Source organism: Rattus norvegicus, chromosome 10 (genome assembly GCF_036323735.1).
Source record: "Rattus norvegicus strain BN/NHsdMcwi chromosome 10, GRCr8, whole genome shotgun sequence".
Lineage (NCBI taxonomy): Eukaryota > Metazoa > Chordata > Mammalia > Rodentia > Muridae > Rattus > Rattus norvegicus.
Window position 1 is genome coordinate 45,802,548 of NC_086028.1, and position 25,383 is coordinate 45,827,930.

The 25,383-nt window shown below is 51.4% G+C and overlaps 1 protein-coding gene across 1 annotated transcript in view; it reads left to right on the forward strand.

The window, feature by feature from the left end:
- The window catches only part of Myo15a (myosin XVA), a 58,567-nt gene that overhangs the window by 25,641 nt on the left and 7,543 nt on the right, over positions 1–25,383 (forward strand). The window contains exons 29-62 of the mRNA NM_001427826.1: positions 911–1,146; positions 3,489–3,652; positions 3,859–3,931; positions 4,104–4,295; positions 4,600–4,760; positions 4,859–4,953; positions 5,395–5,506; positions 5,614–5,681; positions 5,786–5,863; positions 6,024–6,204; positions 6,291–6,423; positions 6,664–6,769; positions 6,898–6,970; positions 7,702–7,823; positions 8,052–8,111; positions 8,590–8,665; positions 8,977–9,092; positions 9,178–9,296; positions 9,922–10,063; positions 10,616–10,727; positions 10,820–10,894; positions 11,268–11,446; positions 11,671–11,786; positions 11,973–12,045; positions 12,302–12,374; positions 12,587–12,660; positions 12,818–12,900; positions 16,560–16,690; positions 18,313–18,407; positions 18,625–18,702; positions 19,318–19,414; positions 21,654–21,814; positions 22,510–22,643; positions 24,890–25,023. Of these exons, the coding sequence (NP_001414755.1) occupies positions 911–1,146; positions 3,489–3,652; positions 3,859–3,931; positions 4,104–4,295; positions 4,600–4,760; positions 4,859–4,953; positions 5,395–5,506; positions 5,614–5,681; positions 5,786–5,863; positions 6,024–6,204; positions 6,291–6,423; positions 6,664–6,769; positions 6,898–6,970; positions 7,702–7,823; positions 8,052–8,111; positions 8,590–8,665; positions 8,977–9,092; positions 9,178–9,296; positions 9,922–10,063; positions 10,616–10,727; positions 10,820–10,894; positions 11,268–11,446; positions 11,671–11,786; positions 11,973–12,045; positions 12,302–12,374; positions 12,587–12,660; positions 12,818–12,900; positions 16,560–16,690; positions 18,313–18,407; positions 18,625–18,702; positions 19,318–19,414; positions 21,654–21,814; positions 22,510–22,643; positions 24,890–25,023 (3,922 nt within the window). The remainder of the gene's footprint in view (positions 1–910; positions 1,147–3,488; positions 3,653–3,858; positions 3,932–4,103; positions 4,296–4,599; positions 4,761–4,858; positions 4,954–5,394; positions 5,507–5,613; positions 5,682–5,785; positions 5,864–6,023; positions 6,205–6,290; positions 6,424–6,663; positions 6,770–6,897; positions 6,971–7,701; positions 7,824–8,051; positions 8,112–8,589; positions 8,666–8,976; positions 9,093–9,177; positions 9,297–9,921; positions 10,064–10,615; positions 10,728–10,819; positions 10,895–11,267; positions 11,447–11,670; positions 11,787–11,972; positions 12,046–12,301; positions 12,375–12,586; positions 12,661–12,817; positions 12,901–16,559; positions 16,691–18,312; positions 18,408–18,624; positions 18,703–19,317; positions 19,415–21,653; positions 21,815–22,509; positions 22,644–24,889; positions 25,024–25,383) is intronic.

The window sequence follows — 25,383 nt, forward strand, 5'->3', positions numbered from 1 at the left end:
GTACGGGATCTGCCCTAGTCTGGATTCAAGGGCACAGCCCTACCATAATACCAGGCCACAGGCATTGAGTGCATAGCCTTACATGATAGGAGGTTTTCAAGCTACTATCTTAGGATACAAGCTTTCCCATTAGACCCTGGACATCCCCCTTGGTCTTCAAGCCCAACTCCTGAGTCCCACGCCTCTTCTTGGGAACAGAAGCTTATGTCAGCATAAAGATCTGGCCCTCCTTCTGAGAGCCTTTTCCCCAGGTTATCCTCCTGGCATTGCTGCCTCAGAGGCTCTCTGGCACCTCCTAAGGATCTCCCCCCCCTTACTCCGGCAGAGGGGAACAGTCCCTGTTCTGACCCAGGACCACCAACATATACAGAGGGAAGTTCAGAGGCTGGGAACCCAAATGAAGTTACAGGTATAGCTAGGCAAGCCACAAAGGCAGCCTGGAGGAGGAGGCATTGGAGATGAGGAGAAATTACCTATTAGGAAAAGCAGCATCTTAGTAGGAGCAGGACCAGAGAAACAGGGGTGGAGCGTGGGGAGTGGCCGCTGAGGTGTAGATTTCAGGCCTCCAGGTTCCATTTCAGCAGAGAGCTGGGGTGGAGGTGGGGGCTGTGAGATGCTTCCTCGGAGTGACGTGGTCAGATCTGAATGCTAGATAGAGAACCCTCTGGATGAAGTGGAACCTGTGGAAGCCGAGGGGTACGAAAGGGTGCTGGCAGTGAATGCAGGCCACAGGAGATCCCTGGGCAGGAGAGGAAGCCAGTGTGTGCTTTGGATCCTTGTGACACTGACTAGTGGAGGGACAGTGACTACTGAAGTATGGGGGACCTTTTTAGCAGGCGGGAGAGCATGACAAGAGAGCATGTGGGAGGGTGGGCAGAAGAAGCTCACGAGAGTCTGTCCTGTGCCCTAGATCCTGCGTTTCATGGGAGACCCCCACCTGCATGGCACCCAGGAGATGATCTTGGGGAACTACATTGTGCACCAGGGGCTGGTGGAGCCGGCTCTGAGGGATGAGATCCTGGCCCAGCTGGCCAACCAGGTGTGGCGCAATCCCAATGCCTACAACGCCAAGCGTGGCTGGCTCCTGCTGGCTGCCTGCCTAAGCGGCTTCGCACCTTCCTCCCACCTTGACAAGTTCCTCCTCAAGTGAGTGCAACCCAGGGGGCAATAGGTGGCTGGACAGGAGCTTGGAGTTCAGAGGTCAGGCCAGTGGGTGTTTTTGGGTTGCCAGAAGACCTGCATGGATGGCAGACAGTTAACTGAACCCAGAGCCAAAGGGTTGCGGAGGGAGCTTTACCTCAGTGGGAGGAGTTAGGCCAGAATGGATGGAGACCTACAGAACCCAGGGTGGGGCAAAACCGGAGTGCGGAGAACTGAAGAACAGACAGGAGTTAGGAACACAGCTGGGATTTAAGTCCCAAGCTGAACTCTATGACTTCAGGTAACTTACTTAACCTCTCCAGGCCTTGACTTCATCTCCTGTAAAATGAGGGTGGTGACAGCAACTACTGAACAGTACATTTTTTTAAAGATTTATTTATTTATTGTATATGAGTGCTCTATCTGCATGTAAACCTGCGGGCCAGAAGAAGTCAACAGAACTCATTATAGACTGTTTTAAACTACCGTGTGAGGGGTTGGGGATTTAGCTCAGTGGTAGAGCGCTTGCCTAGCAAGCGCAAGGCCCTGGGTTTGGTCCCCAGCTCCGAGAAAAAGAAAAGGAAAAAAAATAAACAACAAAAAAAAAACTACCATGTGGTTGCTGGGAACTGAACTCAGGACCTATGGAAAAGCAACTGGTGCTCTTAAACCACCAAGCCATTTCTCCAGCCCCTCAGTACATTTTCAGTATGCAGAACACAGACAAGCATCTGGCAAGTGCCATGTGGGCATTATCATGGTGACAATCTGTCCCTACTGCTGGCCAGGTGAAGGGGCTGTGAGACAGTGCACTAGCCCATCACATGGTCCAGGGCCAGTACCTGTCTTTTCTCTGTTGAAAGCGGGGGGTGGGGGTGGGTGGCGTTAACAGGACCCACCCGTTACCAATGAACACTAGACTGTGAGGAACCTCTCCAGGCCAGCACACAAAAGGTGGGCATTCCTCAGCCAGTACTGTGGCTGTGGTGACTCCAACAGCAGGGTAGGGCCTGACTGCCTGCCTTTGCGGGGCCTTCTTGAAAGCAAGACCCCAGTTCCTCTCAGGGCAGAATGGGTAAGGGCATGAGGAGGACCTGTTGGTGTGAACAACTCACTGACCCTGAGCTGAGTTGCACCCTCACAGCCATCTCTTACACAGATGGAAGTTAGGAGGCCAGGGAGTGAAGGGATGGGGGCAAAACCTTCCAGAGTCCAGTTTCTAAGTCCACGCTTAGTCACACACCCCATCTGAACATTCTACACTGTCCTTCCGTTTCTGTGCTAGACTGGATACTTCCGGGCTAACCTGGGTGTTGTGGGATATTTATTTGATCACAATGTGAACCCCAAGGTAGTATTATTTACTGAAGAAACTGTTTCTAAGTGTGGTGCGGCTCAGCCTTAGCACACGCTTGTAATCTCTCTGGCTGGAATACAGATACACCCTTAGTACACACCTTTAGGCCCAAACAGTGAAGGTAAAGTTAGTTTGTAGAAGAAAACAGCCATGTCTGAAAGTGATGTCTAATTGAGTGGCAGACAAAGTGACGACTCAGAGTAAGATTTGACAGAATAGGTATTCCCAATCTCATGAGAACAGAGAGGAAAGGAAAGAAAAGCTAGTTAAGAGAGAGCAACACACACACACACACACACACACACACACACAGAGAGAGAGACAGAAAGAAAGAGAGTGCGATAGAGAGAGACAGAGACAGACAGAGACAGACAGAGAGAGAGACAGAGAGAGAGACAGAGAGAGACAGAGAGAGCGCGCAGTTTTACCAGGAAAGTTGTAAAAGGTTAAAGAGAGAACAAGCTAGACACAGATAAAGACAGAACAAGCCAGAGAATGAGCAGAAGCTAGGTTAGAATAGATTGTTAGAGTTAGTATGAGGCCAAGCAGAGCAATTCGAGAAAAGCTTAGAGAAGCCAGTTTAAGTCAGTCAGCTTGGAGAGGAGTTTGAGTCAATACTGTTGAGTTGAACCAGCCAGCCAGAGTTCAGAAAGAACAAGAAAGGGTGAGCTTATTCAGCAGTAAATTTCAGAGGCTAAAAACATTCTAAGCCTAGATAAGATTGTACAGAGACTAGAAGTTTCCAGGCCTAGGTTAGCACACTGAGGAAGTAAGCCTCTGAGACCACTATTACTTCAGGTGAATAAAAGGTAGTTTTATACCTGGAATTTCCTTTTTGATCCCAGCCTCAGTGATCTAGGCTATGAAAGACCTTTAGGGTACTCTATAACATAGCCCCTTTGTGGGTTAACCTGAGGCTGTTCCACTTCACCTTAGAGCTAAGGACTAGCCTGAGCCTCCAGCAGGCTTCAACTCCCTATTCTTCCCCCAGGTTTGTATCTGATTATGGACAGAATGGCTTCCAGGCTGTGTGCCAGCATCGCCTCCTGCAGGCTATGGGCTCAGGGGCTGCCCGGACCTTTCCCCCAACTCAGCTGGAGTGGACTGCCATTCAGGAGAAGGCCAGTATGGCTCTAGATGTGAGCTGCTTCAATGGTACGTAGGCTCATCTCTCAGGCCGCTTCTTTTCTCTTCCTGAAGGGAGAGCAGCAGCAGCAACCACAGAAGGTTCTGAAGCTAGGGAGGGGCTCTGCCAATGTGGCAGTGCAGGGAAGGGGGGTTGAGATGGGGGTAGGGGCACGGGAGCCAGTGAGGCTGGCCTGAAGATGGCCCAGACTGAGTACAATAACCGACTGTGCCAGGTGACCAGTTCTCTTGTCCGGTGCATCCCTGGAGTACGGGGGAAGCGGTGGCTGGAGACATTCTAAAGCACAGGTTGGTTCCTAGAATGCCCCACCCAGTGCCCTATGACCTGGAAAGGAGGGAGGGGCAGAAGACACCATCCCTGGGAGGTGCAGAGGACCACTTTGGCCATGCCTGATGTATGACTGGTAGGCAGTGCCTACCAGTTTCACACTTTATCTCTATTCCTTTGCACACTGACCAGGGGGCTTGCTGATGGTTGGAGGGGCTGGACAGTGGCCATGAAGAATGGAGTCCAGTGGGCAGAGCTGGCTGGACATGACTATGTTCTGGACCTGGTGTCAGACCTGGAACTGCTCAGGGACTTCCCACGACAGAAATCCTACTTTATAGTGGGTGCAGAAGGGCCTTTGGCTGGGAGAGGAGACACCAGAGGGTATGTAGTTAGCTACTTGCCCAGACCACCTCTCCTGGGCAGCTGGTTTTACCCATCAGCTGTTGGGAAAAGCTGAATTCTGAGGTTGGGGGCTGCTTTAAGTTTGGTGGTTTGAGCTAATTGGACCTCGAGCTTCTGGGCTCAAGTCATCCTGCCTCAGCTTCGGGAGCCTGGAGATGCAAGTGTACACCACCATGTCTAGTAGTTCTACACCTCATTTATGGAAGCTACCCAACCCAGGACACATAGAAGTATCAGAGGACCTCTTTAGGGTCAGCTGCCCTGTGTCTCCTCTTATCCACAGAGTGTTTGGGAACTGCTGGGACTCAGATGAGGACACACCCACAAGGCCCCAGCCCCAGGACCATGTGGCCAAAATGCCTGACTTTGATGGGTACTGCAGCCACAAAGAGGATGGTACAAACGGAGAAACTGCGGCCCAGAGATGGGCATCGAACCGCCAAGGTTAATCAGGAATGGCCATTGTACTAGAGGGAAAAGATCCCAGATGGTGTGGAGACCCACAGGACAAGTAAATTTGGTCCTTTTGTGCCCCTCAGCAGCTGTGGACAACACTGGAGAGCCTGCTGTGCCTCCCAGGGAGCTGGATGGCTACTTGGACAGTCTCTTTGACCCTGTGCTGGCCTGTGGGGATGTGGTAGGGATGAAAAGGGATGTCTGCAGGTGGCAGACTCAGTGTGTGTACCAGAGATACAGTCCATTTCTTAAGGAAACACTCTGAGTCTTACACAGCCAGGCCCCAGGGCAAGGGGTCCAGCCTGGGTCTAGCTGGAGACAGGGAAACCTTGGGGTCACCTGGCAGCTGAGAATATCCCCAGCTGCCCTGGAAGGACCCTCAGCTAATTCTCAGGACCCTGGCTGTCACATCTGGCAGAAACCACCCTAATGGAATGGCTTGCTGGATCACCTGTTCCCAAATCTCACAAGCTTCCCTTGCCCTAGGAAACCCCATCACAGACACTGACTCCCATGGTTCATTTCTTGTGGAAGGGGTGGGTTGGGAGCTCGGGCTGGTGTCAGGTGCCTGTTGCCATGGATCCTGGGGATCACAGCAGTGAGGCGGCCACTTCTGCCCCAGGACCTGGAGAAGCCGACAGCCATCGCCTATCGCATGAAAGGTGGGGGCCAGCCAGGTAGCAGTGCTTCTGAAGATACCCCCCGGAGACTCCCAGAACCCAAGCTCAAGCCCAGTCAGTGCCTCCTAAGCATGTTTCCGGGCTAGGGGCGGGCTGTGCACAGGGGAGCTCCTGTTTCCCCAACATCTGTGACCACCTATGTCCTCTTCCTGGCTCCCTAGTCCCAGGCCTGGATGCTTCCACACTAGCCCTGCAGCAAGCCTTCATCCACAGGCAGGCTGTTTTACTGGTGAGTGGGGGGCAGGGCATGGTGTGTGTGTGTGTGTGTGTGTGTGTGTGTGTGTGTGTGTACAGAATTAGACCCACCTGGTCACCATGGTCACCTATTCCCAGGCCCGGGAGATGACCCTACAGGCTTTGGCACTCCAGCAGCAGCCTCTGAGTGCAACCTCAAGACCTCAGCTCCCGGAGGTGAGCAGAGCTGCCCAGGATAAATATCATGACAACCCAGGAGTTTACTGTGTCTCTCTCTGAAGCCAGGAATCCTGTAGTCCACTTTGGGCAGAGATGGGGGTGCCTGAGTGTAAGCCAGTATGTCCTGGACAGCAACTTCATGGCCTGTTCTCCACAGAGACCCCTACCACCAGAGGCCCGGCCGAAGACTGTAGGCACTGGCCCCCCAGCTAAGCCTGTGCTTGTGCGTCCGACTCCACAGTCGTTGGCCCCAGGCTCTGTGGCAAAGTCCCCAAAGATCCCTAGCAAGCCCGTGGCTGCCCCAATCCTAGCTCGGGATTGGACTGCTCCAGAATCCAGTGAGTATTGATCCAAGTCCAGCAACTTCTCAGATAGGCCAGGGTGACTGGGCCCTATGGCCTCACCTGGCTAACTGTCCTCACAGTTTCATCCTCCCCCGAGCTGGTTCGGTATTCCACACTCAACTCAGAGCACTTCCCACAGCCCACACAGCAGATCAAAAGCATCATTAAGCAGTACAAGCAACCACCCTGGGCAGGACACCCTGAGGCCCGCAGGTGGGTCCAGCCATCAGCCCTCAACTTACCTTCAGCAACAAGTACTGGGCTCACCACCACTCACGATGGGCCCCTGGGCAACCAGAGGCTCAGGTTGATGTGGTCTCTGTTATGCTGGACAGCCTCGACTCCTCTCTGGTGCTTGTTTGTATTGGTGTCTGGGGGCAGGGGAGGTCCCCATTATGGGGATTGTGGATAAGGGGATACCTCGTGTCTAACCTGCCATGGGTCACCCACCAGAACGGATGGTGGGAAGGTGTTCAGGAGGCCACCCGACCCCCACGAGGAGGCCCTAATGATTCTGAAGGGACAGAAGACCCAACTGGCCGTAGTACCTGGCACTCAGGTAAAGAGTGGGTTGGGTTCCCCATAGGGATAGAGGTCTCAGAAGCCAGCTGTCTCCTCAGCATGGCCCTATGCCCCACCTCCATGGCCTGCTTACTGCCCCTTCAGTGCTTTTTTGTGGTGGGACAGGTGTCCAGAGAGGCTGTGGCCCTGGTGAAGCCGGTGACCAGTGCTCCAAGGCCATGCATGGGGGCCGCTCCAGGTAAGGACCACAGGGTGGGACATGCCAGTGTTGTCTAAGTGAGTGAGTGAGTGAGCCTGTGAACAAAGGGGAGTCTCTGGGGCCGTGCGTGTCTCTGAGTCAAAGGACACACTGTGTCATTATAATATCACCCCTTAAAGCCCTGGTTCCACGCTGGCCCCACTTGGCTTCAGTGAAGCCTATAGAAGATCATCAAAACAACACTGTTTGATCCTTCCTGTTAAAGATGGGAGCAGAAGCACAAAGATGCTAAATGGCTGCCCAAGGTTGCAGACTAGAGATAGAAACCTTTGTGTTAAGCCTAATCAGAAGGTGGCCTTGAAATGAGTCAGCTCACATCACGTCTCTGACAGAAGCTGCTGTAATGAACACCAAACTCTTCACTATGATCTTGACCATCCTGTATGATCTATCTACCCAGTCCCATGGCCTTCCCCCTCCCCTCCTTCCTCTTGGCACATTCAGTTCCTGTAACTAAACTTGCCAAACACACCAAATTTGCTCCCACCTCAAGACCTTTGCACGGCTGTCTCCTCCAAGAGGGTGCCTGACTCCTTCTCGCCCACTGATCAGGTGTCAGCTCAAATATCACTTCAGAGAGGTTTGTCCAGTCCACCTAAATCACCCTGCTGTATTTCCATGACACCTTCTATCACCACCATCCTCCCCTTGTGGTCCTGCCTTTCCTGCTGGGTCCCAAGAAGTCCTTGTATACTTTCTGCCCTCCACAGTGCAGCCTTCAAGGTCACTGGAGCCTCCAGAGGATCCTGTGCAGACTCAGCTGCACCGCCTAGTCAACCCCAACTTCTATGGCTACCAGGACGCCCCCTGGCGGATCTTCCTGCGCAAAGAGGTGCCAGGGGCAGGCCAAAGGATACGCTAAATCAAAATGGGATGGGCTAAATATATATGGGTGGAGCTAAGTATGTGCAGAGCTAGCCCGGGAGCCAGGGCAGGTGAACCGTGAAAAACAGGGGTGGGGTTGGAGCTAGGGTAGTAGTCAGCCAGGGGCTGCATCTGGGGGGTGAGGTCCAAATAAAAGGAGGGGTAACCCATGGGTAACTGAGGCCTACCAACACAGGTATTTTACCCTAAAGACAACTACAGTCACCCTGTGCAGCTAGACCTCCTGTTCCGTCAGGTAAGGCCTTCTTCCCTCCCACCTGCAGGGCCTGTGGGTTTGAGAGTTGCTTTACTGATATCCCCTGCCCCCTACTCCCATAAACAAGATTAGCAAGGCCACATGGCCATCTAATAAGTCACAATTCAAAATATGTGCATGCCTGTAACTCCAGCACCCAGAAGGTGGAGGAAGAATCATCAAGAGTTTTGACATAGGGCCCTGTGTCAACAAAACAAAACAAAACACTCTGAGTTCAGTAGGGCCCAGAGATCAAATCCCAGCCTCATTGGACACATGTAGAAACCAAGGTCTGGGAAAGGCAGAAAGGGTTAGGAAGGTGACCGTGTGAAGGATCAGATAACAAGGGCAACCCAGTTGTTCACAGATGACCCTAGTGCTACAGAGCAGGAACTCCTTCCCACCAACCCAGACATGGACCTTGGTGTCTGCCAGGGGCCCTCATTAGCCTGCTGCTGGGACACACTTCTTCCTGCAGATCCTACACGACACACTCTCTGAGGCTTGCCTGCGCATATCTGAGGATGAGCGGCTGCAGATGAAGGCCCTGTTTGGTACCTTGGGAAGGGAAGGGATGCCGATAGGCGGTCAACCAGATAGGGGGCAGCCTTTGTCTGGACGAAAGGCTAAGGAAACACCCAGACCTCTTGCCTCCCACACGTGCCTGTCCTTACTCAGCCTCACCAGGCTTCGTGTTTGGAGGCCAGCAACATGTAATGTACAGTATGGCCCTTTTATCTGTCTGTGGCTTCTACTGGTCAGACAGCTTGTTGCTGGCATCAGCCTTTCACCCCCACCCCAACTCCTTGAATGTGAGCTGGCAAGGAGGGGGAAGAGGGTCTTGAGCAGAACTGGTCTTCCTTAGCCCAGAACCAGCTGGACACACAGCGACCTCTGGTAACAGAAAGCGTGAAGCGGGCGGCCATTAATATGGCCCGAGACAGCTGGGAGATCTACTTCTCCCGCCTCTTCCCAGCAATGGTAGGCGTCCCTGATCACCCTTTCCTGCCCGCCCAGAGTAGCCAGGGATGATGACAGAAGGCCTCACCAGGCTCACACTTCCTAGGGCAGCGTCGGCACTGGCGTGCAGATCCTAGCTGTATCCCACACTGGCGTCAAGCTCCTAAGGATGGCCAAAGGCAACAGGGAGGCCAGCAGACGGCTTCGGGTCCTGTGCGCATACAGGTGGGAGTGGGCTGTCCGGACACAGGCACAGAGGCACAGACTGGTGCCAACAGCTTACTGTGCTCCTCTGTGTTATTAAGCAACCGTTACTTAAGTCCATGTTAGAGATGGAAAGCGAGGCATGGAGAGAAAAGTCGATGGTCTCTGGTCACACAGACAGGAAGTAGAGCTGGGAGCCACTACTCTGCTTCTGAAGTCACAAGCCAGCCCCGTCTGCAGAGCTCATGTACAGAGGGGTAACTGCTGAGATCAATCAAGTCCTCAGGCATCTGGGGGAGGAGATATGCCTATTCCTGAGACCCCGCTGAGTGCTCAGACTCCCTTCTGGAGTCCCTTTGTCCCTTTCAACATGAGGTCAGGAAAGAACTCTGATCACTGGTCAGGTGAGAGCTCCTTGCTCTGAAGGAGAAAACTGGACCAATGGATGAGACAAAGATACAATGTGGACATAGTCATAGTTTGTGGTTGGACTGTGGGGCTGGAATATGGTACAAGGTTTTAAGAGATGCACAGAACCCACAGATGGATCAGAGAAGGGAAACAGGAACAGAAAATGCCGGGGTGGGTGGTAGAGCATCTTCTTAGCCATGAGGTCCTGGCCTCTTGTCACCTTCTCTCCCTCCAGCTTTGCAGACATCCTGTTTGTGACCATGCCATCTCAGAACATGCTGGAGTTCAACCTGACCAACGAGAAGGTCATCCTCTTCTCAGCCCGGGCTCGGCAGGTCAAGACCCTAGTAGACACCTTCATTCTGGAACTGAAGAAGGTTGGGATTCTTCACGGGTCTTGCCTGTCACTGCAATACAGATATACCACAGCCTCTCTGCCCAGAGTGTGAAGACACTATTACGTGTGCACGTCACAGAACATATCCACAGGCCTCTATGCCATGAGCTGTGTCTTCCCTCTGCTGTGCCTTCTGCTTCCCCAGCATCTTCCTCACGCCTGCCCTCAGCAGTGTGGAACGCATCTCCTCGAAGCCCCCAAGCAATCGTCTCCTCTTTCTGAACCTCCTTCTCTACTCACTCCTACACCTTGGCAGGACATGATCCAGGCCTAGCACCCAGCCCAAGGGGGATAGAGTAGAAGGCTTAGGGAGGGATCAGTGGCTCAGGCACTAGAGTGCTCAGCAGCCTCAGGTTTCTATCCTACACAATGCCTTACCCTCTGCCTGTCTAGGGAACACTCATCACTTACCCCTGCCCACCTAGGGAATGTGCCTTCTCTGGTGGCTTGGGAGAATGGAAGGAGCAGTAGAAAGATTGCAAGCCTCTGGAGTAAAGGCAGTACACAGCACTCCATTCCTGATGTTTTCCAGGATTCTGATTATGTGGTGGCAGTGAGGAACTTCCTGTCTGAAGACCCCGAGCTGCTATCCTTCCACAAGGGTGACATCATCCACTTGCAGAGCCTGGAACCACCTAGAATAGGTCAGTTCCATGGCTGGGTGGAAAGAGGGCAAAAGAAGGGAGGCTGAGAGAGGGGCTTCCCTGGTATGTGCTGATGCAAGCGCCTCCCATAGGCTACAGTGCGGGCTGTGTAGTACGCAAGAAACTGGTGTATCTGGAGGAGCTGCGGAGGAGAGGCCCTGACTTTGGTGAGTTTTTGCAGATACCCCCAAACCAGGAGCGCCAGATAGTGCTAGTCCAGGTTCCAACCACACTGCCGACACAGAGTTTAGTGGTGCCCTCTTGGTCTCCTTCGATGACCTGGCAGAGTGAGCCAACAGCTCTTCAACCCAACCTCTGCCTGCACATGTGGCTGAGGTATGTCTCCAAGCCTGTGGTCTGTTTCTCTAGGCATTCATTCCCAGTACCACAAAAAAACAAAAAACAAAAAACAAAAAACAAAAACAAAAACAATGACAAAAACAGTACTAGGAATGAACCAAGGGGGCGCCCAAATCTCCTTAAAGGAACCCGCTCTATCCCAAAACAAGACCTTCCTATTTTTCCTCTACTTGTCCCTAGGCTGGCGGTTCGGAGCCGTCCACGGACGCGTAGGCCGCTTTCCTTCAGAGCTAGTGCAGCCTGCTGCCGCACCAGACTTCTTGCAGCTCCCGGCAGAGCCGGGGCGGGGCCGGGCTGCCGCCGTGGCTGCTGCCGTGGCCTCTGCGGCTGCCGCACGGGAGGTGGGGCGCCGGAGAGAGGTGAGCGACAAGGCGAAAACTCGAGGGGCGGGGCCAACTGTGCAGCCAATCCCATGCAAGGGACTGGCCTAGAGGGCGGGGCCTGGCTTAGAAGTGGAGTCTTTACAAGTGGCGAGTGAGGTTTGAAGTGAGGTTCTGAAACTTGGCTGGCAGGGAGGTCATCTTTCACAGGAGGGTCGAGGTGGGGGTGGCGATGGGCCTTGGCAACTGCACTTATCCCGCAGGGACCCCCAGTCAGGGCGCGTTCCGCTGACAGCGGAGAGGACTCCGTGGCGCTCCCACCGAGCACAATGCTCGAATTTGCCCAGAAGTATTTCCGAGACCCTCGGAGGCGTCCCCGGTGGGTAGTGATCCGTCTTCCTCTACCCATTCTCTGTCTTGAATTCGTTCAAGCTGTAGGCTGTTGGCCGCCAGCTCCACTTCTGCAGGGTGGATCAGGAGGCCCCTTAGGAGACTGACTGGAAGGGGCAGAGATGTGGCCAAAGGCTGGGGAACAAGACTGGGTAGAGGTGCCCATTTATTGCAGGGATGGCCTCAAGCTGAAGTCTAAGGAAGACCGGGAGTCCAAAACTCTGGAGGACATGCTTTGCTTCACTAAGGTGCATGTTCTGTGCCTCAGTTTCCTCATCTGTAAAGTGGTGTTGCAGAAACCTTCTTTTTATCCCCTAGAGCAAATACTTGTCCCCATTGAAAGCCTCTGGCTGTCAGCATCTGGAGCCAGGGTTCCTTGCAGCACAGTCAATGACTGTCCATATTTTGTGACAGGCTGCTGTAATACAGCCTGAGGGCATGGTGCAGTCCCTCTTTTGTTCTGTCCCCACTCCGTTGTGATACAACGCTTTGGTCTCCTCACAGGTCCCGATCCAGGAATCCCTCATTGAACTCAGTGACAGCAACCTCAATAAGATGGCAGTTGACATGTTTGTCGGTGTGTGGGATGTAATACTGTGTGACCTGTGTTTGTTACCTCTCTTCTCTGGTTCTCAGAGTTGTTTTTTCCCAAACCTGAGGCACTCTGAAGAGAACGGAAGCCTCTAGCTATCTCAGCAGCAGGCTCCCAGAGAAGCAATGGACTGTGGGGGCCCTTGGGATGGGCAACTTGGGCATGGTGGGTCTGAGCAAAACGTGTCTTTCCTACAGCTGTGATGAGGTTCATGGGAGATGCCCCACTGAAGGGCCAGAATGAACTGGATGTACTCTGCACCCTCCTGAAGGTCAGTCCTGAAGCGTGTGCCTTGCACTTCCTTCTTGCTCTGTGCCTTGGTTTCCCCAGTTGTCAGTTCATTGCCCAGAGAGGAATGAATGTATCCTGCTGGGGCATGGAGGGCTGGGGCACAGCAAGTGATTTGTTGTGCCTTTTTTTTTTTTCAGTTTTGTGGCGATCATGAGGTCATGAGGGACGAATGCTACTGCCAGATTGTGAAGCAGATCACAGACAACACCAGCTCTAAGCAGTGAGTCGCCTAAGCCTCCCAGCCCTGATGTGCGTTCACTCCCTCATCTCAGAACTTCTCCTTCCTCGGCCTCGCTCCTCTCCCCTTCTTCCCTGCTTTATGTTTTGGTAGTTGCTTGGTCTGAGCATGCCATTTCTCCTCTTTCTTCCTCAATGAAAAAGGCAACCCTGTTTCATTGCCAGAAAGTTTCATTTTCAGTCCCTTAGGCGTGTGGGATGCAGTACCGGTTCTTAGTTCCATGCAGCAGAAATCCAGCTTGGGGTGGTTTGAGCAAAAGTGACAACCTGTTAGTTCGAGCACCTGAAAATCGGTTGGGGTCAACTTTCAGGCAGAGATGAGTCCAGGCACCATTAGAAAGCAAGCTTTCAGGGGCGGGGAGATGGCTGCGAGGTTAAAAGTACTTGCTGCTCTCCCAGAGGGACTAAGTTCAGTTCCCAGCACCCATGCCAGGCAGCTCACAACTCCCCGTGACTCCAGCTCCAAGGGATCCAACTCCATCTTCTAGCCTCTACAGCACCTGCCTTTATGTGCACATACCAACACACACTATCATCATCACCACCACCACCATCATCATCATCAACAACACACACTATCATCATCATCACCACCAGCATCATCATCAACAACAACAAAACAACGACTCTTGAGAAAAGTGGCAGGCATCCTCCATCCTCTGATCCTCCTTCTTTCTTCTGGGTTGATAACATTCCCATGCAGTCTCTCACAGCTAGCAATGTGACAGCTTTGAGAAACATTTCCTCAACTCAGGAATCATAAGAAAAGCAACACTGACTCATTGTGCCACAGAAATTCTCAAATCCAAGAAGATGGACTTGGGGGTGAGGTAGGGACCCCACGTGGCCACTCTTACTAAGATCCTCTTTTCTGTTTTCACTGGTACAACACAGCTGGCCTGCTGAGGGTGGGCGGCTGAGCCTAACAATTCCAATAGCATTTTTGGCAAGTCCTGGACTAAAGAACACATTTTTTCCCTCCCTCACTCAAACTAGTTGACCCTGGATAGGGGAGGAACCGTCAGACAGTCCCACACAGCTCCCAGAATCACTATAACCAGGGACTTTTCTAAATTTCCACTTCAGTTGCTGTTTACTGATGCTTGATAAAGCAGAGAAATGAGTATTTGAACTTCATTTTGGACTTTCAAGAAAGTTTCGGGGCTGGGGATTTAGCTCAGTGGTAGAGCGCTTACCTAGGAAGCGCAAGGCCCTGGGTTCGGTCCCCAGCTCCGAAAAAAAGAACCAAAAAAAAAAAAAAAAAAAAAGAAAGAAAGAAAGTTTCGCCCTTGAAATCCAACTTGGAATAAAGAACACATTACAGGGGCTGGAGAAATGGCTCAGCCGTTATGGGCACTAACTGCTCTTCCAAAGAAGAGTTCAATTCCCAGCAACCACATGGTGGCTCACAATCATCTGTAATGGGATCTGATGCCCTCTTCTGGTGTGTCTGAAGAGAGTGACAGTGTACTCACATACATAAAATAAATAAATCTTAATTAAAAAAAAAAAAGAAACCCAGACCACATCACATTTAGTGATAGGGTGCTAGTGGTGAGGATACATTGTACCACAGTCCATGTGTGGAGGGGAGGAAAATGGATGGGAGGTTCTCCCTTCTATCATGTGGGTCTCCAGGATGGAACTCAGGTCACCCAGCTTGGTGACTTTTCACCCTATGACCTGTCTGCCATCTCTCCAGTCTCTGACAACAGAACCTGAGCAAAGCCTGGGTGTAGTTGCACGCCTGTAATCCCAGAACTCAGGAGGCAGAAGTAGGAGGGAGACCATCCTTGGCAATATACTGAGTTCAAGGCTAGCCTAGGTTACATGAGACCCCGTCTCAAAACAAAGTGAGAGTAGGGGCCGGTGAGAAGGCTCAGCTAGTGGAGGTGTGTGCCTCCAAGCCTGACAATGTGAGTTCAATTCCTGGAACCCGTATGGTAGAAGAGAGGACCGACTCCTCTCCTAAAGTTGTCCTCTGACCTCCATGTGTGTACTTGTGCATGTGCACACTTAAGTAAGTAAATATAAAGAAAATTTAAACAAAAATAAAAGAGCTTGTACAGTATTTCTGAAATGCTGAAACACAGAGGGCAGACGATGGGTTACAGTTATACCTGGCCTCATTTTATACTCCATAACTGCCTAATATTCCCCATAAACGGTTCGATTGACACAAACCCATTTGACATTTGTCATTCACCATGTCCCTGAATAAGGGATCATATCAGAACAAGTGGGATAGATCTCAATAGATCTCAATCCCACAAGGAGGGACAGTTGGTGGCAAACCACTAGAGAGTTGAAATAAAGTCACACTGGGCATAGTGGCACTTGCTATAAGCCCTTCAGAAGCTGAAGTAGAAGAAGTTTGATGTCAGCATGGTCAACCTGTTCTTTATATACTCTCTCTCTCTCTCTCCCTCCCTCTCTCTCTCTCTCTCTCTCTCTCTCTCTCTCTCTCTCCCTCTCTCTCTCTCTCTAGTGTGTGTGTGTGTGTGTGTGTGTGTGTGTGTGTGTGTGTGTGTGTATGTGTGTGTGCATGCAAACATGGAGGCCAGAAGTTGACTTTGGGTATTTTCCTCTATTGTTCTTTCTCCCTTCCTCTTTCTTTCTTTCCTTCCTTCCTTCCTTCCTTCTTTCCCTCCTTCCTTCCTCCCTTTTCACAGTATTTCACACTGAACTGAGTTCTCACTGTTTTAGCCAGTAAGTTCCAGGAATCTACCTGTGTCTGTCCCCCAATAGTGGCCCGGGTTAGGGGTTAGGATTCCTGGAGCAGGGGTTACCCTGGGAGGTGAGTGCACAGAAGGGATTTCATTCCCTGATGGCCCAGAAGTGAAGGTTCAGAAGTGACATCTGTGGCAGAGGTGGGCAAGGACTCAGAACACTGGGGTAAGGCTCTGAACTGGGGTGCAGGCACATGCTGCCATATCGAGCTTTTACCTCAGGACTGAGGATCCAAACTCAGGCTCTTGTGCTTGCAGAGCAAACTCTTTACCCACCTTGCCATCTTCCCAGCCTGAAAAACAGTTCTTCTGGGGAGAGCAAGATGGTTCAGTGAGTGAAGAGCTTGCCTTGCATGCCTGACAACTCAAGTTCAATCCCCAGAACCCAGATGAAAATGTGAAAAGAGAACCCACTTCACACGTTTGTTCTGTGACCTCCATATACTTTCCATGGCATATCCATACCTACACATGAAAATCATGAAAATTACACACACACACACACACACACACACACACACACACACACATATTTTAAAAAGAAAGGAAAAATGATCTTTTAAAAAAACATAGTTACCTCTACTGTATGTGCATTGGTATTTTGCCTGCATGTATGTTTATGTGAAAGTGTCAGATCTTGGAGTTACAAGAAGTTATGAGCTGCTGTGTGGGTGCTGGATTTGAACCCAGGTCCTCTGGAAGAGCAGTCAGTGCCCTTAATTGCTGAGCTATCTCTCCAGCCCCTGAAAAAAAAAAAGCTAGCTACATTGACCTCAGCTGGCCCCCTGCCCATTCATTCTTGAAGTAGCCATAATGACTCAGGATGCAAAAAGTAGAGTTGACTGAATTGACCAGTCTTGGAGCCTGTGTCCACCTCTATGCCATCTGTGATGTGACCCCTGTGTGCTTACAGGGACAGTTGTCAGCGAGGCTGGAGGCTGCTGTACATCTTGGCTGCCTACTACAGTTGCTCTGAGGTCTTCTATCCATACCTCATTCGCTTCCTCCAACACGTGAGCTGGACTCCAGGTCTGCCCTTCCAAGGTGAGGGACTGTGAGCTGGGACTCCCACACAGGGACGGGCTGGGAAAACCAGAGAGCCTGGCCACTGCCTGGTGCCGAATTGATACACATGACTCTACAAACATTCATGGAGATCCCAAGGCGATTGGTGCGTTCGCTCCTCTGACCTCATGTGGGTGTGGCCAGAGAAGGCTTCCTGGAGCAGGAATGGCCATGGGCAGTGATTGGGCAGAAAGAACTTCCAGATGGACTTTGCAGGAGTTGGGGCCCAGAAGTGGAAATGCATGACATGAAGGAGAAATGAAGGAGGTAGGGCAAGAACCAGGAACCCCAAAGTAGGGCCCCGTTTCTGCTGGTGCAGGGTCTTCAGTGGTCTGCAGTTGGTAGCAAAGTGTAAGCATCTTAGCAGTGTGGAGGGGGCGGCTTCTAGCTTTGTTTCCATAGCAACTCTAAGAAAGAGCCCAGACCTGGTGATTCACATCTGTAATCCCAGCACTTGGGACAGGACAGGCTGCTGAGGCAGGAAAATGAGGAGTTCCAACCCAGCATGGGATACATAGTATCATTTCTCTCATGATAAAACACCATGACCGACAGCAACTATGGGCAGCAACTGTTTGATCTTACAGCTTACAGCCCATCATGAAGGGAAGTCAGAGCAGGAACTGGAGGCAGGAACTGGAGGCTGAAGCTGAAGCAGTGACTTGGAGAAGCAGTGCTTACTGGCTTACTCTCAGGCTCACTTTCAGCTATCAGCCTCTGCCTCTGGAGTACTGGGATTAAAGGAGCCACTACACCCAACCTTCATCTACCTTTCTTTTACCTCCCAGGGCCTCTTGCCTAGGGACACAACCAACTACAGTGGGCCAGGCCTTCCCACACCAATCTTTGCTCAAGAAAATACCCCATCTCGACAGGCCAATCTGACGGGCACTTCCTCCACCGAGGTGTCCTACTCCTAGTGTCTCTAGTTTACGTCAAGTTGACAAAAAAACAAAAAACAAAAATAAAAATGATTGCATGCACTAAGATCATAGTTCCAAATAATAGAGGGGCCAGGACCCTATAATCAATGACAGTGATGGCAGCCATAGAGAACATAGGGGAGTCCGTCCCCTGAATCTTCCTCTGATTATTGACCAGCAGGGATAACTAGGGGAGGGCTCCTAGGTGGGAGATGACTACAGAATGTGCCCTGGAATTCCTGACTCCACCCCTGGAGTGGGACAGTATATTGCTTACCTTAGATGTGTGGAGCATTGATGGTGGGGTCTCTGCCCTGTGCTGTTCGGTGAGACGGGGCACTCGGTGTGTAGTCCCAGTTGACAGGAACTGGGCACCATCATGCTATCCATTAGGTCATTTGAGAATGAGTAACATAGGCAACAGCTAAGGAGCAAAGGCGTCTCGAGGTCCATCCGAAGCCGAGGGCAAGACAGATTATAAAACCCCATGAGATGTAGGTTTGGATCCTCCTTGAGGTCCTAATCTTGGTGAGTGATTGCCTCTTGTTGAGTTCACGTTCCTCAGCTAGCCAAAAGGGAACGAGACCTAGTCCTTGTAGGGAGCGAGTGGCTGAGGTAAGAGGAACCTTTTCCTCCATGGCCAACCTTGAGCAAGGCCTCAGCTCTCTGCCTCTGCAGGGATTGCCAAGGCCTGTGAACAGAACCTGCAGAAGACCTTGCGTTTTGGAGGCCGTCTGGAGTTCCCCAGCAGTATGGAGCTTCGAGCTATGTTGGTGAGCCTACCACAGGGCTGAGGGGTGGAGATGAGTGGGAGATAGAGCTCAGCCCAGAACCCCTGGCTAGACGCATGCGCAGTGCGTGGTGTGTGAAGGTGGTTCCTGTCAGTCGTCACACATGGAGGTTCCGGCACAGACATACCTCTGGATTAGAGGACTCTCATGAGGGCGAGAGGGTCCACCTCTTCATATCTCTCCTGCTTACCGACCCCAGGCAGGTCGCAGTTCCAAGAGGCAGCTCTTTCTTCTTCCAGGGGGCCTTGAACGCCATCTGAAAATCAAAACGTGCACGGTAAGTGAGGGCGTCTCAGCAAGCTGGTGCTGAAGGGTAGGGATACCAGGCTCTGGGTTGGATCGGGTGAGCACTGGTGGTCCCGGAGCTCCTGCACAGCCCAGTGAGACACGGCTTACAGTTAGCTGCTCTCTACTACAGTAGGTTCAGTGTCTGCAGATTCATCCAACTGTGGATGGAAAATATTTAGGAAAAGCCACATTGGAACAGTACAGATTCTTTTCCTGCCTTCCTCTAAACAATATCATATGACATTTATCCACACAGCATTTTACTGTGTTTGGTATTATCAGTTAAGAGTTGATTGAAAATCTCGGAAGGGTGTGTGTAGATCACATGCAAATAACTATACAATTTTAAGTAATCAGCTTGGCCATCATGGAAGTCTTGTGTCTCAAGGACACCTTGCAATAGGTCCCTTTTAGATGCTGAGTGCAGGACAGCAAACTGAGACTCCAAGAGGCTAAGAGTCACACAGCCTAGAGTCACAGAGAGGATATGGAAAGAAAACCCAGGAGCCAGCTCCAAAATCTATATTCTGTCAGGCTGAGCCACAGAGTCCTATGCCTCTTGGTTAGTGGCTAAGGCACAGGTTTACCTCTCTGGCCTTCCCAGGTGGCCCTGGATGTCATAGAGGGGCTCTGTTCCGAGATGGCCCTGACACGCCCTGAAGCCTTCGATGAGTATGTCATTTTTGTTGTCACCAACCGAGGTGAGTAGCCAAGAGGACTGAACATTCTAGACTCTTTCATGCCTCAACGTCATCTCTGGCCACGGGAGCCTCTCTACCCTGCCCTGATGGTCACTTTCTCTGAAGCCTGAACCTTCCATGGACCTCTTTGTTAATGAGCTCTCTCTCCAAGTCTTTCATTTCTCCTATTTTGTTATATTCTGGACAAGATTGTCTCCCTGTCCAGACTGGTGTACATGGAGGACCAAACCTCTGAATCCTGCTTTGGTCTCTCAGGCCCCTCAGGGCTCCTCAATCAGAGAACCTGTTCTCTAGATTCTTACATGTTGGGAAAGTTTCATCCATAACACCAGACACTTGAAATCCCACTTAGGAACATTTGCTCCATCCCTCAAAGCCCTCACAGGAGCATGTGATCCCTTCCTAGGGTCTCAGTGGACCCTTCTCTTAAGGACCCCTAGGTACACAGGGAACCTCTCACACAACCCAAAAGCCCTCCAATTCGCAGCATGCCCACGCGAGATTAGCCTTCCACCAACTGGTAGTCACAGCCATCTCCAGTCATTCTTCATGAGTGCCTCAGCCTTTCCTAACCCAGGTCCAGTCAGGACAGATGGGGATGGGCACAGCAGGTAGCAAAATGCCTGGAACGATAGACATATATTGAGCATATAGTAGGCATGGTTCAAAGTATTTAATGGCATAAAGCCTGTGGTTGATTTGTTTGTAATGGTTTGGGAATATGCTGGGAATCAAACCCAGGGTCTTGTGGATCTTAGGCAAACCTTCTATGACTGAGAAGTGTCCCCACCTCAGACTCTAACGTGGAAATTAAGGCCCAGAGAATCTGACCTGTATTCATTTCTTGTGATTGCTATAGTACAACCAGAAGCTCGGTGACTTCCCACTACACAGATGGATTATCTTACAGCTCTGGGAGTCAGAAACTAAAATGGGAACATGGCCAAGACTGCTTTCTTCTGGAAGCTTTAGGGGAGGTTCCGTTTTCGACCTTCCCCAGTTTCTCCAAGCTGCCCACACTGCTTGGCTTGGGGCTCCTTCCCTGTCTCTGAAGTCAAGAGTATGGTCTTCAGATGTCTTTCTCCTGCCCCAACTTCAACTCTTCAACCCCACATCTGACTTGAGCCTCTTGTCTCTCGTTTAGCATTTTTAGCGACTCCATTTGGCCTGAAATCTAAGACTTTCAATGACATCTGCAAAGACCCTTTAGCCATAAGGTGACACAGTCACAGGTTCTAGACATTAGGACATTGCTATCCCTAGAGACTGTCCTCAAACACCACAGTGACCTGCCCAAGGTTACACAATGGAGGTCAGAGCCAGGCAATCTGACCTCAGGATTCTGGACTCTCATCATCATGCCAAGTGGCCCTCCATAGTACAGTTTTACTGAAGAGGAGGGACAGTGTCTTAGTTAGGATTTTATTCCTAGGAAGAGATACCATGACCAAGACAACTCTTATGAAAGGAAATATTCAATTAGGGCCAACTTACAGTTTCTGAGGCTTAGTCCACTATCATCACGGTGGGAAGCTTCACAGCATCCAGGCAGAGATGGTGCTGGAGGAGCTGAGAGTTCTACATTTTGATCCTCAGGCAGCAAGAGGAGACTGTTCCCCACTGAACAGAGCTTGAGCATAGGAGACCTTAAAGCCTGCCCCCACAGTGACACACTTCCTCCAACAAGGCCACACCTACTCCAACGAGGAAGGCCACCTCCTGATAGTGTCATTCCCCATGGGCCAAGCATTCAAACACATGAGTAGCAGAACACCAGTGCAAGGGAGAAGCATGTGTACCTCTCCCAGCTTAGAGCTCATGCCTTCAACGCTACCCACCACAGATGTCCAGCACGCAGGCTCTCCTGAAGGAGGTCTGCAGCAAAGCTCCTGGCCAACGCCTACCATGCTTCTCTGTGACCCCCCAACCCTAGCCTCCTCTGGAAAGGAGCTGGGATTTCTCAGGGCAGAATCCAGGGCCCTTTCTAGACCCCGATAGGCATTCCAGAGCACTCAATGCCCCTTCCCTGGGAAGAATGGGATGTCACTCATTCCCTTGAGCAGGAGCTGATCCTCCTGTGATCACCAGCACCTCAGTGGTGCATGCCAACCTGTAAGTTTGTTCCCCTTCATAAGGAAGCTGTATATTTGCCAGGGACACTCCACTTGGCTGGCAGTCTGGTGCTGTGTGTGGCTTACACCACAGGTTTCCTCCCAGCCATGCCTCTTTCTCCCTCTAGGCCAGCACGTGTGTCCACTAAGCTGCCAGGCCTACATCCTGGATGTGGCCTCAGGAATGGAGCAGGTGGATGGTGGTTACACACTCTGGTTCCGGCGGGTACTCTGGGACCAGCCACTGAAGTTCGAGAACGAGCTGTATGTGACTATGCACTACAATCAGGTCAGACATGCGGCCTCGCTATCGTGCTGGACAACCTACACACGCCATGCCCAGATTCTCGTGGAACTCATACCAAAGCTTTAGCAATCCCACTGACAAAGCACAACCACAACTGTTGGATGTGGTAGTGCAGGCCTTTAATCCTAGTACTCAGAAGGCAGAGGCAGGCGGATCTCCATGAGTTAATGGCCAGCCTGGTCTATACAGCAAGCTCCAGGCCAGCTGGGCTATATAGGGAGACCTTTTCTCAAACACCCAGCAGCTTCATTCTGGGGCCGCACAGTGCTGAGACCTGCATAGCCTGGTAGTGTGCTACTCAAGAACCAGCAGAAGTTTGATACAAACCAGTTCTGCCCCAGATCTATAGGACCGAAGACTCTAGAGGAAACTCTGGAGTCTGCTTTGGGTCTCAATGTTAACAAATAGGTATCTAATGTTTACTATACTGTTTATGCTTTGTTTTACACCTTCCCGTGTTACTATGGAAACTCCCTTATAGTTTTCATCATCCCTCAGAGCTCTGCTCCCAGATGCATCTATCCTCATTCCTCACAAACCAGAAAGGAGCGATGAACCATAAACTCCTAACAGTGGGAAGGACTGGAGTCAGTGCAATGGCCTGACTCAGAGCCCCTGACCATGGATGCCCAGGTGTGCTGCTGTCTGGCAGCTCCTCATGCAACTGCTTCCTGCAGGTTCTGCCTGACTATCTGAAGGGCCTCTTTAGCAGTGTGCCAGCCAGCCAGCCCACTGAGCAGCAGCTACAGCAGGTGTCCAAGCTGGCTTCACTGCAGCACCGCGCCAAGGACCACTTCTACCTGCCCAGTGTGTGAGCATCTGTCTACTCGTCTCAGCTGGGAGGGAGGGCAGGCCACCCATCCCCTCTTATCTCACAATTGCTGATCCTAGGCCCCGGTTTCCCCTCTGCACCAATCAGACTGGAAGAGGCTTTCCTGGCCTGGAAGCTCTTTTCCTTTCCCACAACGCATTGTTATCACTTAGAACACATGTAATGATCAATGAAAGCTTTCAAGACACATATGCCTTGGAGGCCAGAAAACATACACAGCCTTGGAGTTTAGCCACATAAGCATTCACTGAGCTCATGCCTATAATCTCAGCAGTGGAGATGATGCTAAAACAGGAGGGTCACTCGATCCCGGGAACTCAAGGCTAGACTGGGTAGCCCACTGGGAACCCTGTCTCAAAACACAAATCAGAACGGAGCTTGCCTGTTTATCTTACAAGAATAATGTAGCCGTTCTGTGTTAATGCACATGTGGTGGGAGCTAACCATGATGCAGGAGCGAGAAGCCCATCATTGTCTGACATTTGTGAACCTTGCCCTGGGTGACTCACCTTAGGTCAGCTTGTCATCATTTCACTGTGTAGACCAACCCGTCTCACAGTCTCTGAGAGGCTTCACAGTTCACGTGTGAGAGGATGAGAGTGGGGGAAAAGCAAGTGACATGTTGGTTTCACTGTGAAAACGGATGTGGCCTTAGCCCCTGGACCACACTTTGAGAAGCCCTGTGTGAATAACAGCAAGATTCTCATTCTCTCTCTCTCTCTCTCTCTCTCTCTCTCTCTCTCTCTCTCTCCCTCCCTCCCTCTCTCTCTCTCTCTCTCTCTCTCCCTCTCTCTCTCCCCCTCTCTCTGTCTCTTTAAAGATTTTTTTTCATTTTTATGGGCATTGGTGTTTTGTATACATGTGCATCTGTATAAGGGGGACAGGTCCCATGGAACTGGAGTTACAAACAGTTGTGAGCCGCCATGTGGGTGCTGGGAATTGAACTTGGGTCCTCTGGAAGAGCAGCCAGTGCTCTTAACCATAGAGCCATCTCAGCAGCCTGCAAGATGCTATCTTTAGTATGTATATCTGATGTCTGTGCTACTGAGAATGATCCCCCCGCCTTTTGTGCAGCAGGGTCTCATGTAGTCTAAGCTGGCCTGCCGTGTAAGTAAGTAGCTGGAGATGACTCTGGACTCCTTTGTCCACTTCCCTACGATTTCCAGGCCTGAAGCAGCACACACTCGACTCACAGGTCACTTGTCATGGAAGGATCGGGAACAGGAAGAAGAGACCCCGAGAACTATAATCCAGAGGCTAGGAGATGGCTTACTCCAAGAAGTGCTGCCACAGCAGCTTGAGGTCCTTAGCTTGTACCCCACCAGCGCCCTGCACAGAGTACCAGACATGGTGGCATGTGTCTAGAATCCCAGAACTCAGAAGGTCAGACAGAAGGTCCGCCGGGGCTTGCTGCCCAGGGAGCCTAGCTACTCAGTGTCTCCAGGTTCAGTGAGAGACTTTGTCTTAAAAAAATAGTTGAAGCCAGATGTCATGCCCAGCTACATACTAGGTCAGCATGCCTTTGATCCCAGCAATCAGGAGGCAGAGGCAAGCAACTCCTATGACTTTGAGGCTAGCCTGGTCTACGTAGTAAGTTTCAAGCCAGCCAATGCCACATAGTAATATCCTGTCTCAAAACAACGAAAGAAGCACACAACAATAATTAATAACAGTAATAACAACAACAACAACAATTTAGGAAGATACTCAATATTTACCTCTGTCCTCTCACCCAAGTAGGGCAGGGGAACTCTGGGAGAAGGGACTGCCTCAGCTTCTAGCCCTTTTCCCAACTGCAGCCCATGGTGGGTGGGATGGTCTGGGGTTGCCCAAGAGCCATAAGGACTGTCCTGAGAGATTCTGCATATGGCAAAGAAGAGGGTGAGAGCAGGAACTGAGAAAGGTGGGGATGATGTCCCTGGGGTCTCAGCGCGGTTTCCTGTGTAGATGTCTTCCTGCACCTTTGTGTTTTTCACCCCTTTGCCTTGAGCTCCCCGCTTGGGTACTAAGACACCCAGTCTGGAGCCACATCTTACCCTGCCTACACTACCTCCCACAGCCTCAGCTCCCTCCGCTGTGAGTAGGGATCCTGCATTTCCTTTCCGTGCTCCCCTACATTTAATAACCCAGGCCTGTACAGCAGCGATGTCTGGTGTCATGCCTACTTTGCAGTGGGGATGGGCAAGTGACTGGGTTCTCAGGAGCCCTCTACCCTCTGCACACAGGCGTGAGGTCCAAGAGTACATCCCAGCCCAGCTCTACCACACCACAGCCGGTGACACCTGGCTCAACCTGGTTAGCCAACACAGGCAGCAGACTCAGGCACTCAGTCCCCACCAGGCCCGTGCTCAGTTCCTGGGTGAGAGCTGGCTGGGAGGAGGGCTGGACACATGGGAGGGGAAGCTAAGCTGAGAATGGCTAGAGGGAGGTGGGAGTTACTATTGTCTTTGTACAAAAGCAGTGTTTGGTGGCAGCCAGGCTGCCTGCCTATCTGGAAAGGCTTGTTACCACTATCCAAAAAAGTGTCACCTGGGTTAGAAATGATGCCTGGCGAAGAGCTAAAGATGAAGGGACAGAAGGTGAGGTACAGGAAGAGACCAAGAGGGGAGGAAGGGAGGTCGGAGCAGGTTGAAGCAGAGAGCAGCTTTTGCAGGCAGCCTGGCAGCTCAGGGCAGTGGCTGTCCTGTGGCAGCTCAGGGCAGTGGCTGTCCTGTTGTCC